At 32.0% G+C, this 13,375-nt stretch overlaps 1 protein-coding gene across 3 annotated transcripts in view; it reads left to right on the forward strand.

Moving 5' to 3' along the window:
- Positions 1 to 13,375, forward strand: part of LOC111048284 (cGMP-specific 3',5'-cyclic phosphodiesterase) — a 77,683-nt gene that overhangs the window by 59,229 nt on the left and 5,079 nt on the right. For all 3 annotated transcript variants that reach the window (XM_039421618.1, XM_039421631.1, XM_039421622.1), the window contains 13 exons: positions 1,684 to 1,755; positions 3,151 to 3,201; positions 4,316 to 4,447; positions 5,995 to 6,135; positions 7,378 to 7,480; positions 7,776 to 7,902; positions 8,006 to 8,111; positions 8,552 to 8,695; positions 9,427 to 9,606; positions 10,420 to 10,573; positions 11,280 to 11,425; positions 12,376 to 12,459; positions 12,993 to 13,143. In XM_039421618.1, the coding sequence (XP_039277552.1) occupies positions 1,684 to 1,755; positions 3,151 to 3,201; positions 4,316 to 4,447; positions 5,995 to 6,135; positions 7,378 to 7,480; positions 7,776 to 7,902; positions 8,006 to 8,111; positions 8,552 to 8,695; positions 9,427 to 9,606; positions 10,420 to 10,573; positions 11,280 to 11,425; positions 12,376 to 12,459; positions 12,993 to 13,143 (1,591 nt within the window). The remainder of the gene's footprint in view (positions 1 to 1,683; positions 1,756 to 3,150; positions 3,202 to 4,315; positions 4,448 to 5,994; positions 6,136 to 7,377; positions 7,481 to 7,775; positions 7,903 to 8,005; positions 8,112 to 8,551; positions 8,696 to 9,426; positions 9,607 to 10,419; positions 10,574 to 11,279; positions 11,426 to 12,375; positions 12,460 to 12,992; positions 13,144 to 13,375) is intronic.

Consider the following 13,375-nt stretch of genomic DNA (forward strand, 5'->3'; position numbering starts at 1 on the left):
AGAAATAATTTCGCAGATGATACTGGTCGTATCATAAGCAGAAAAGTAGAATTACTTGAAGAGTCTGATACTGATATACATTTTCTAGTGAGGATCAAGTCATAAATTTTTGGTTGTATGGTTATATCTCATCACTTTTTAAATTACTATTGATATTGCAATAGAACCAACGAGTATCGTCTTTAGAAGTACAAGAGTAATTAATTTAGATCTGAATTGTACACCATAAATAGTAAAACATTCCCAATGATAAGAACATCCTGAGTCCATGAATATTCAACCAGTGAATTTGAATGACGAAAACATGGAGCAGCTAGCGATATTGATTCAACATCCTGCAACGGAAAATTTCCGCTTAGCTCAACTAGCTGTACCACAAACTTGGATGAACTTCGATGCTAATTTTGAGTCAGTCAAACATTTCTCCAACCTATGAATAAATTTCTGCTCGGTTTCCATTACACGTAAAGACAACATATCATTCAGCTATTGGATATCCATTGCTGGGAAACCTCTCTTCAAATAATAAACTGAACTAGAATGTGCTGCATTGTAGGGTACTGCAGCACAGACAGCGCTGATCAAATTTTCGTTTGCCTCTCATACGCGCAACTCTGTGTGGCAGTTGCCTGCCTGCCTCTGTTGAACGAAACTCCTCTAGATAATGGACATGGCTTGATACACAAGGCTATTATATTACAGCTGCAATCACTAGTGCCCTCCATATCCCACGCCAAACCTGATACTACTGTGTACAAGCTCTCGCTTTCATAACAAAATGCTATTTGAAATTTTCCAATACTCTTGCCAATACCTATTGATAGACGTCACTAACATACTGGCACATTGTTGGGCTAGTGAGAGAACGCTGTAGGAGCAATTTGCCCTCAAATGTACGTACTATGGATCGAATTTTCACATTCCACAAAATACTGGTGAGTGAATGAGAACTGATATTTACATCAAAAGAACTATTATGGATTAAAGTTTATCTCTACACATATTGACTATACTAAAAATAATGTTAGTTCAGTAAACCCAGTTCTACATACTGCTAAACAGTGCTTGTCCAGCCCCAAACATTCTACTTCACCCAATCATTAAGCCTCAAATATGTTGTTTTAGAACTATTGGGGAGCATAATGGCTCCCTAGAGTTGAAATAATATATACATATATTCTTTTCTTTTGTTCCAAGAGGTTTTGGTACGGCGTACCGTTACAAATAGTACTTCTGCTACATTCTTAACATAACTGGAATATGTTTAATGGAACGTTGATCGCATTTATAGAATAGTGTTTGGAAGTCTCTCAAATCAATTCAACTTTTGCATAGGATAATTATCCGAACATTTCTGAAATTGACAGGAGTTATGAGTAAAGAATCATCATGTCCCTGTTACAGTGGATTGTTGACAGTCTATATCCTAATATTATCAGTATATCAGTAAATTATATAAAACATCTGGTAGGAGTTACTAGACACGTTTACCGATCAACCCAGATCAACGTTAGCTGGAGGCTGTATCGATTGAAATTGGAAGGCATTGTCAGCTCACAACCAAACCACTTGCCTGGTTCCCGTTTGAAGTTCTCGCAGTGGGCTACAAGTTCGCCGAGTTAATTGTGGATTCCTCGCGGGAGCCAGCCAACTTTGAATTGTTTCATTTGATTACTGTTGCAGAGTCACATGGAGCGAATACTGGAGCGTCCCGGCAGAGTTTTCCAAGAGAGAAAGCCGTTGTGTCGACGAGAAGTAAGTTGAATTGCAAACTCATCTCCACTACACAATTATTCGCTGTTCGCTGATGAATTGCTGCTTCCTATCATTTCCCACTGAAGTTGACTGCTATGAACATATTACGGTTCTGGCTTCTCTTTCACCATGATGCTGCTGAGAGACATGTCAAAAACTTTGATTGCATTTACATCTTAATCGAAACAATGCAATCATCCTATTTGTGATGAGAAAATACTTTCTACTGTGGAGAAATTTTTATGATTAACTGATTTGAATAGTCAATTAGATTGAAAATCATTAACATAACATCTAGACTGCTTAAGTTGTTTTGAATTAAACTTGAGGATGCAAAATAATGTTGGGAGAATGCCTGTTCGTTCATCCTGAATTTTGTGATTGATGAATAGAATGAATAGAGGAATTTTATAATTGACTGATGGAATAAATAGATGAATGAATACATTCGGTTATTTGGAGGTAGAATAATATACAGAGTTAATAAAACAGAATGATATGTGACTAGTTAAGCAAGTAATTGAGTTTGAAAAGACGTTTTTTACTGTTTTGCCGATCAGTACATGAAACATAAATTCGTATAGAAAACTAACAATTTCTATCCATTCGAAAGTAGCCTGTCAAATAACCTCCATAGCAGTTGAGGCGTTATTGCTGACTTGCCTGGAAATGTCACATACCTTCTCTCAGATTGAAGACACTTTTTGCAGTTTACAATATTGGTTATCAGTATTACAAAGCCAAGGCTATCATGACAATTAGTTTGTGATAGAGACACTGATACAACTTACGCTGCCTATTCTCTATGATTGTGACATGGACACCTCGCTCACCTAAATTACATCTGCTTGCTGTCTCATTCTATTGAAATCCATAGAAACAAAAGTGATTCAATCAAATCAACCACAACTATTGAAGAATCCAACAACGAAACGAAATAAGATTGCTGCAATACCTGCTGATGAATTTCAAAAAGTCATACGAGATTTCCAAGTAAGTCTGCAATGATTCCTTGATTGGATTGTTGATTCTCACGCTACTTTGTAAAAAAAGTTTCATTCTTGAAAACATAGTATTCAAATGTTAGATCCCTTTTGAATTTCTCTGTAAACAAAAGTGGGAACATTTTTCTTCAGCAATTATTGATATCACTTTATCAAATTATGCCATTTTATAATAGTGTAGCACTACATTCTACAGGATCGCATAATTCATCATAAACTGTCAGGAATGAATAATATCCAACAAACAAATTGGGCTTCAACTTTATTGTTACTAAATCCTCATAGAATCACGGGATGATAAAAAAAATGTCCATCCAAATAGAACTAATGTAACTTTTACCTATCTATTTTCTGAGGTTATATAACTAATTCAACTCTTTCTATTTTGCAGAGCAATAACGTAAATATAGAAGATATTTTCGAACTACATGGAGAAGAAAAAGTAAGTATGAATCAGTCAATGCGACATCGATATTCTGGAATAGTAATTTGCAGTTACCTTATATTTGATATTTCACTAATATTGTATGAGTTGCGAATGCTTAGGCCTACCGTACTAATAATTTTTCCATTCATACTACCGATAATCCAGAGTCATTCTCTTGATTTGCCGATAACAGCAGACGATTTCAATAATTTATTCAGAATTCAGAGTATTCACTCTGATCGGTTCGAGAAACGAGTATTAGTGGTTATGAATTGCATCCTAAAATAACTTATCAATTTCTCCCTGACTAAAGTAACGAGTTCACAAGACTGGCTCAATTACTTGGGCCCATTACACATATGCATCAAACGCGGTATGCTGTTAGCACTGGTATTACAGCTATACCCCTCCAGAGATCCCTTACACAAACAAATTCCTTCTATATTTCACATGTTCTGTACCGTAACTTGGCTCGTCACTTCCCACACCACATAGTATTTCAGGACGTCTCAAAATCCTTATTTAAATTGAAATTGAAGAAATTTTTAATACAGCTGGGAGTGGACAATGCAGAAAACATCATCACAACAAATTATGCCTACTTATGCCTAATTATGCCTATTGATAAATTCGCTGGTGGTGACAACCTGACTACTGTTCTTGGAATCTGTATGCATCATTACAATAATTAACCTTTTTATTATTTTTTTGAGCCATCCAATAATCCTCTGTACGTAATAATAATATTAAATAGGATTCTGAATGCAGCAAAATTAGTGTTTCCTTTCTCTCTAACAAACTTATAATATGCAACTCTGGTTTGCGCACAGGCATTTTTTGCCCATGCAGACCATTTCCTAAAGATTTATTTGGCTTACTGTATTCATGAGGTTGTTTCTATTCTTTTTGTTGTTTTATATTGATAATGAGTACATAAGATTATTACTTTGTATGTAAAGTGCATTTTTTTGAAATAAATATCTTTTGTCTGTCTGTCTGTCAATATGGTCTTCTTTATATTGTGCTATTATCTCGATTGCATTATGTATAAATAATACAAAAATTTGTAAATATTATTGACTTTTGAGAACAAACCTTAAAGAGATATTTCTTTCTTTTGTTTTTTCAGAGAATAGACTTCACCACAGTGTTCGAGTTAAGAGCGAAATCACAATCAGCAGAAATATTCAGGCCTACAACAAGTGAACTTCAAAACTCACGACTAGCACAAATAGCCCGATATGTTGCTCACACAGGACAAGTAAGTGACACTACAAATTTAAATTGTTCGAAAATAATCTTTCTGTTTATTTTGGAACATTCGTATGTGCAGAAATGACTTCAGGTGAATTTTCTCAATGAGAAAAATATTATGTGCTGAATTAATAGTATAATTATTCATAATGCACTCCCAATAAAGGCCAACATGATACGACGTTTTCAGAAGTTTTTAGCAGTAAATGTAAGGATGTGCAAATAATGATTGTGTAAATCAAGATGTGAATGTGACCTGCTTTAACATTTTCCTCTCGAAAAGTTATTCGCAGGTACATGAATTCCAATTACACAGTGAATTATTATGGTCAACCACAGACCTATATTATGTTCTAGGTATTCTATTCCATTATAAGTATTCCTTCCTTGACAATGCATCCAATCTAGTTTGATAACATACAAGATACATTAAATCAGGTTGAAAAAGTTCTCGCTAAGATTACAATTTCTAAAGGCTGGAAGAGGGCATGTTACAATAATTACATGAAATGATTTAAAACTATCAATTCATCCTTAGAAAAAAAATGTCTTTATTATTTTTCTAGATGTCCAAAAAAACTTTATTTTATCGGATCATAGAGAATGCTGGAGAGGAGGTTTGCTCTCAGCAGATTTACCGATTTTTAGAGAAATTGAGGGATGAGGTATTTGTCTTTCTCCCTCTTACAACAACAATGAATCCCCTCAAACATGAATCACTGTTGTAGAAAAGGTCAATAGAACAAGCACAAATAAGCTGATTGTGTTTGTCTCTACACAGAATTTAGACCGCATACGACATCCACTCGTGGGCAGTATCGCGAAATTATTTTTGTTTCAAGAATTCATAATTAAATGATCTCATTCATTTCTGATTCGATAAGCGAATCTCAGGACACTTAAGTAGATAAGATCATTAGAAATAAAATAATTATGCCCCCTTCAGACTATATGAAATGATTGTGGTCATTCTAGACGCCGAAAAGGATTCCTTGATAGGATATAGTTTCTCTATTTTTTATATTCATTAGATTGTACGTGAGAAATTGGGAAATTCAAGAGATGCTTCCAATTCATGTGCTGATGATAAGAATAATGGAATGATTGAGATGTTATAACATTCTGATGCAAAGATAGTCAATGGTCTGAGATAAATAGATCTGATAGTCAATAGACTGTTCAGAAAGCTAAATCATGCAATTCTGATGAATAAAATACGAAAATCAGTTTCCACATAGATTGTAGATCCTAATTATTATATCATATCAGAAGTAGGCCTGAAGAGAAACATACATTTTTCAACAGTAATCCTGAGATTGAAATACTCGTTAATAATAAAGTAACCATAATGCGATGGGAAAATGTACAAATAATTATCAAATAGAGATTTCAAAGTGTGTACCAATGCTCTCATTGTAATAATTTTACAAGTGGGTGGCAAGTATTTTAATGTTAACAACAATGTTTATGATAATTTTACAGAAGAAACAAGTTGATACGTTGCCTATAAAACCTGAATTACCAATATTGACCAATCTGTTGATGCAATTTCAGATCCTCAACATTGGCGATGTATCATCGTGGATGAATCAGGAAGTCCAAGAATCAGATGGATTCATCACCAGGTGTATTCTTTGTATGCCAATCGCAAATGGCCAGAAAGAAGTGATTGGAGTCGCTCAACTAATTAATAAGGTATGTTTGTTTGTAAGATTAATTAATATAATATGGATGAATGAATATAATATTATTAAGCTCACTGTCGATGTTCTTCATGACTCAGCTTTTTCCAATTCTTTGAGATTAAAAATATAAAAACTTGGTGATTGGTCACAGTGATAAATATTACAATATCTTAGCAGTGTACCCCAATTATCACAGTTTCTACAAACTCTTGACTGGCTTCATTGAATTTAACAGTCACATGTAAATGAAACGATACAGTCTTAATATGCCACTTATTGAACAAGCCATCAAATATTGAAAAATTCTATTTTAAAAGACTATTTCCAATTTTAAGACATTCTTAATAATAGTGGACTAGAATTTTTACTATCCTCTTTTTTTCATCAGATTTTTTCAAAGCAATTTTATGAAAAAACGCCAAATAACTTAAGAAATGTAACCACTTTAATCGCGAATGCATTGATGTAACCTACTTGGTTATGTATTTTCGATGTGATTTGACATGGAAGGGTATACAGCCGACGTGGTGCAGAGGATATTATAGGGCGCAATTTTGCGTTATCACACGCTGTATAAAAAGCTGCTGTATCATATCTTTCTGGTGGGAACAGCAATAAGCAAGCCATTGACATGTTCGATGAAGCAGATCTGTATTCTCAGAGTTCTGGAAAAAGCTTTCACAATCTTCACATAATTAACTATCGTTCACAATAACATTATATTAATTATATTAATCATATTAATTATATTAATTATATTAATTATATTATTATATTAATTATATTAATTATATTAATTATATTAATTATATTAATTATTAATTATATTAATTATATTAATTATATTAATTATATTAATTATATTAATTATATTAATTACATTAATTAACATTATCGTTCACAATATTCTACATAATTAACTACTCTTCATCATTATTTTCAATTATGTTAATTTTTAATTTTCTATTTTGATCAATTCAAATCTACTATTTTGAGGTTGAAAATACAGATAATTATTGTCATTCAAGCACTAGAATCAAACAAGGACTGAATTTTTCCACCTACATTTGTTGTGTATATTATATAATCATTGTAAAATTATGACAGGCTGCTCAATTTCTGTGTCAGGGAATGAATAGAAAAATAATTGTCTATTGTGCAAGAAAAATTTTCATCACCTGGAGAATTACCACCACTTTCATGCATGGTTTCAATCCTTTATCAATATTTTTATTATTTCTTATCTTTACAGGAAACAGGACAACCATTCACGGATGGAGATGTCTCAATATTTGAGGCATTTGCAATATTTTGCGGCCTAGGGATACATAATACACAGATGTATGAGAATGCATGTAAGTTACTTGGATATAATGGTCATCGATTTTTTAAAAAGAATTAAGAAGCTATGAACTATAAAATTTAACTGCAAATATTCAGAGCTGACATTAAAATGTAAATTTCACTCATTTCAAAGTTTCAAGTTTGAGATATACAAGCTATGATTAGGCAACAAATTAGCAAGTTCAAAATAAGTTATGCATCATGTAAAGCATGAATTAACTCAGAGAAAACATAGAGTATCATGCATGAAAATTTCCTGATATTTATTCAGTTGTTGTAATGATTTTCCAACTTGAATTGTTCCAGGTAAATTGATGGCTAAACAAAAAGTTGCTCTAGAATGTCTATCATATCATGCAACGGCATCAGTTGACGATACCATAAAACTTAATGAAGATACAATTCCTAAAGCAGAGGCCTACAACTTATACAGGTAAAGTCATTGCTGGAAGCTGAAATCATAAATCAAATGAATATGATAATAAAAAACAAACAGACAAATATTTCATGTTCTCAAAGGACATTGACTTTTCCAGCTTCACTTTCATCGATTTTGGCCTAAGTGATGAAGATACATGCAGGGCAACGATTAGAATGTTTCTGCAATGTAATCTAGTGGATCAATTCCATATACCATATACTGTGAGTATTAGCTGCTCGATCTGATCCAATCTAGTTTACTGCATGAACTTTCATCTATGAATCAGTATTCAATCATAAGAGACTGCCAATTGGCTCCTAAAATAATCATATAGACATGAACAATCAGTTATCACTAAATCACCTTATCATTGTGAACTCATTGATGGTGAATTGATTAGCTTCGGATCTGACAATGTGATTCCATAGTGATCTATCAACTTAATCAATTCATTATTTGAATCTGATTTTTATCTTTTGAAAAAAACAAATGTTCATATATGAGAGTAATCTATGAGAATTGAGATAAACACGACTACATCATGCATAAACTATGAAAAATTAAGTTTTTAAAACATTACACGGTAAAAATGAAACTGTACTAATGACCTCATTGAACGGTACTAATGACTTGAAATATTTATAATCTATAATATTTTCAGGTTTTATGTAGATGGATCCTGAGTGTGAAGAAAAACTACCGTCCGGTTAAATACCATAATTGGCGACATGCTCTAAATGTAACACAAACTATGTTTGCAATGCTTAAAACTGGGAAAATGGAAAGATTTATGAGTGACCTTGAGGTGAGTGTTATCTATTATTGGGGAGCCTTTTTTCTATGTTTAATAATTAATTTCATTTGGTGATGATTTCGTTGCTTATCTGAGTATCTGAACCATCAAGAAATACGATATATAATAGGATTCTGTACAATGAGCTGACATTTTGAGCTTGAACATTTGTAAAGGTAGCCTACTACAAAGTCTATAATAAGGTGAATAGAAAATTCAGGTTCATAAAAAATTAAATGATTTCAAAATTAGAAGTGAATATAGGCTTATTCTATTTGACTGGTTTCTTGGTTTTAGGTAAAATTTGAAAAGAATTTTTTACAAATGTCTAATGGAACTATCTATGAATAATAATCTATATTCGTATAGAAATATATCAATTTTTACTTTATTTATTTCGCTCAAAGATGATTGGAGTCCATCGAGACTCGAGAGATAAACATGCACAGACACAGAAAATAAATCCTGATCCGAAAACATGTTTTATCTCTCATAAACAGTATACAGTAAACATATTACAGTATATATATTGTAATCTACATAAATGTAGTACTCAATCAATCAATAAATAGCCTACTATGTGATACTGTAATACGGTACATTGTAATGATGTTTAAGTATTATATTCTATCTCTATATATAAATACTATTTTTTTCATTTTCAAGTTAGAAAACTCCTTTTAGGATATTTTTTAGTCTATTTCAGAAACAGTCGGTTTATAATTTGAAATTACGCATTTCAGATTCTTGGATTACTTGTTGCTTGCCTATGCCATGACTTGGACCATCGGGGGACAAATAATGCATTTCAAACAAAAACAGAATCTCCTCTGGCAATATTATACACAACCAGCACAATGGAGCATCACCATTTCGATCAGTGTGTTATGATTTTGAACAGCGAAGGCAATAATATATTCGAGGTAAAACATTTTCATATTGTTCTCAAATGATTGAAATATAATTATGACTGTCAATCAAGTATTACTAATCAAATTTTAATAAACTATTTAAGGGTGTGAAATGACTTAGAGCTTATCGATTACAGAGATAAATGATTATATCTTGCTGGATATTTTCATTAAAACTAATATGGTTACTAAGTAACTGATAATACTATAGAAGAGACTATTATTTATAATTATAACTGATTTTGAAGCAATTGACGCCATAGACATCGACTTATTCCTTCAGCCTATATATATCTTTCTCGATCAAGAGAAAATAAATTTACAAGATCATAACAAGTTCCGTATATTATAAGAGCCTGCTTGAGATTAGGAATTTTCTAAAAGATGGAAGTAAAATGGCATCAGTATCTATGGTAATGGATTTTTTCCTGAAAAAAGTGTTTTAATGTTAAAAATCATCATTGTAAGTAAACTTATAATAATTATAGTAACAAATAACAATTTGTTATAATAGAGAGTTGGATAACTCACATGGAAATATAATTTTCTATAACACAAATTATTCACTTACTATCAATTTGTTGGATAAGATCATTCAAATACATCACAGCTTTACAGTTTCCTGATAATAAATCACATAGAATTGAACCATAGAACCATATAGCCCACCGTATTAAATTAAGAATATTGTTCGATATCTGATTAAAAACTTTAATGTTCAAAACTTTAAAAAAATTTATAATTTGCCGTTTTTTTGCTATTTTTTAATTTTTCCTAAAGTGATAATTAGCATCTATAACATGTCACATTCACTCTCTTTTTCAGGCTTTAAATCCAGAAGACTACAGAACTGTGATGAAAATTGTTGAGAACTCAATCCTTTCAACCGATCTGGCAATGTACTTTAAAAAAAGAAGTAGTTTCTTAGAATTAATTGAGAATGGAGAGTTCGATTGGCAGAGTGAAGGGAAAAAAGAATGTAAGTAGAAAGAAAAAATCTAACTGAAAACTAGAAACCAGTACCGTACCATATTGTTCCATAGAAGAAATGGCAACAGAACTACAAGAAATTACTTTTTTACATTCACCAGTCCTAATGATTAATCACTCGACTTCACAATAATGAATATTCACTAGGCCTAACTTAATAACACTATCAAATTCAATATGACGTTCAAGTATTTTATGTTTCAGGAAAGACTAAATTAATAATAATTTCCACCTGATTCACAGTATTGATTAATTGTTATACGGTTTGTACCAGAACGTCTCTAAATCAAGCAAGTAAAGCTTTATTGGCAGAAGATTTATGTTCAAGTATTTGCCCAAGTGATTTTTAAGAAAATAATTATCTTCTCAACAGTTGAACTTGCTATTTTTTCATTTTTTTCTTTCTCATTTGATTTAGTTTCTGCTTGTGTAAACAATTATTTTCAATTAGGCTTGTTTTGGCATAAAGCTGTAAGTTTCTATATGTTGTGATCATTGATGTAAACTTCAACTTAATAGTTACTATTGAATAGTATAAAATATTATGATAAAATTGATAAACAGTTTCACAACCTCGATCCAAAATGTGCATAGTTATAGGCAAAATACGCATAAAATATATTAATACTAGTATAAACTGATGTTGCAAGTTTTGTGATATCAAGCAAAGATTCATAATATTTATTATTTGACAGTACTGTGTGGAATGATGATGACAGCTTGCGATGTGAGCGCCATTGCCAAACCATGGGAAGTCCAGCACAAAATGGCCAAATTAGTGGCAGATGAATTTTTCGACCAAGGAGATCTGGAGAAATTGCAGCTGAATCAACAACCAGTTGTGAGTATTCAAATAGTGAAGTCCTCTATCAAATCTGTCATTCATTCTTCATTACTGCTGAGTCTAACTCATAAATCTCTAATAAAGAAAATGCATGATTCTAATAGAAAATTAACAGTTGAAAATTTGAAGTGATACCTCAACTAATGACATTACTATCTGATACAATATATACAAATGAGAAATTAGTTAATGTGAGTTAATTAGTTAATGCAACATTAAATGAACATGGAGGCATAAATATACAATGCAATATAAAATACATGAAGCTCTCCTATGGTTGTATTCACTAAGCACATCTGGAAAATCCTGGAAACTCAATGCTAGAGTAGGATGCTGATAGTTGAAGAAATCACTACCGTATAGTTTTCAAACTTGACAAGCAAATGCCTCTTCAGGTACTTGCAGTACCGGTATTGGACTGATGAGAAGATCTCTAGTTGTTGCTCGATGCGGAGGTGGGCAAAGATTGAATAAGGAAGCCATCTGCGCATGCCTGACTTCTGTATTTCTAATTATAAAATTGCGACATGCTGGATGGTGGAATCAGATATTTGGATGATTGAATTAATGTTATTTCTATGCATATAGTAGCGTCTTAATACTGAGGAAAGGGTAAATCAGCCCAGGGATCAAGTTATAAGTCCGGGACTGTACCTGATGCATAAAATTCAATCGAAGCTTAAAATCATGATTTTGTCTGTCTAGCGATAGACAAAACTTATTTAAAAGTAGTGAGATGCCTGAAATCAAGTGACAAAAGTGACCTTATGCACGATATTCCTAACTTACAAGGTATCAAAGAGAAGGATTAAGTGATCGTTCAATGGTGGAGAAGTGTGAATATAATTCAACTTTAAAACTAGTGTGGACAAATAACATTATTATACTGTACTGAACTAGTATAAACACTTTTTGAACGTATATAAAGTAATAGAGCTTTTTTGCAGGCCATGATGGATCGGGAGAGGAAAGATGAATTACCACAAATGCAAGTTGAATTCATAGATATCATCTGTCTTCCACTCTATAAGGTATGATTTTGAATATAAAAATCAACAATTTTGATTTCTCATTTAAAATGGAAATCAATTCCTCATTTTTCAGAATGATTTAATCATTCTGATTTGATTGGAATGATTAATTGATTATTCAAAATTATTTCATATAGGTCTACACTTTCTCATGAAATAAAAATTCGTTGTAAAATGAATATCCACCACATCCTTTTTAGAATACTTAGCATTTTCAATAGCAACCTCATTCCTCTGAGGTAACAAATTGATGATCCACTCACTAAGCCTATATGGAGATCCCATTGCAATTTTTTTCAATAGGAAATTTTCATCACATATAAAAATGAGAAATAAAATTAAATTACAAACATGTTTTGTTCATGGCATGCTACTTCTATTTTGCACGTGTATCACATTCAAATTAAAAATTCATTCCCACAAACAAAATAATTTTAAGTATTATTAACGTTAAATACACTAGTTCCTTTCAGAATAAATCTAGAAAAATATCTTACATTGGAAATTAGATAAATATTATTTCTTTGTTGAAGGTGCTATCCGATACATTTCCATGGATCAAGCCACTATACGAAGGCTGCATTGAAAATAAGCAGCACTGGCAAGATTTAGCAGAAAAGGTTGAAATGGGATTGACTTGGATTGATCACGACGTCATTGAGAAGCCAGTCGAAGAGTTTTCAGGTAGATTGATAATAGTGTATACATTTCACATGAATTACAGCAATAAAGAACATATTTCTCGTATAACCATGGAGAAACGATAGAATATTGTTTCTCTGTGGTATAACTATCAGATGACCAGAAAAGTAATACTCGTTTTTTTGAGAAGTTCTATGTTATTTGGTTCCTGTAAAATTAATAATATGAGAGAGAGGAGGAACCTTCATCCATTATTTCATGGCATTTCTCAAAA

This window comes from Nilaparvata lugens, chromosome 1 (assembly GCF_014356525.2).
Source record: "Nilaparvata lugens isolate BPH chromosome 1, ASM1435652v1, whole genome shotgun sequence".
In the NCBI taxonomy this organism is placed as follows: domain Eukaryota; kingdom Metazoa; phylum Arthropoda; class Insecta; order Hemiptera; family Delphacidae; genus Nilaparvata; species Nilaparvata lugens.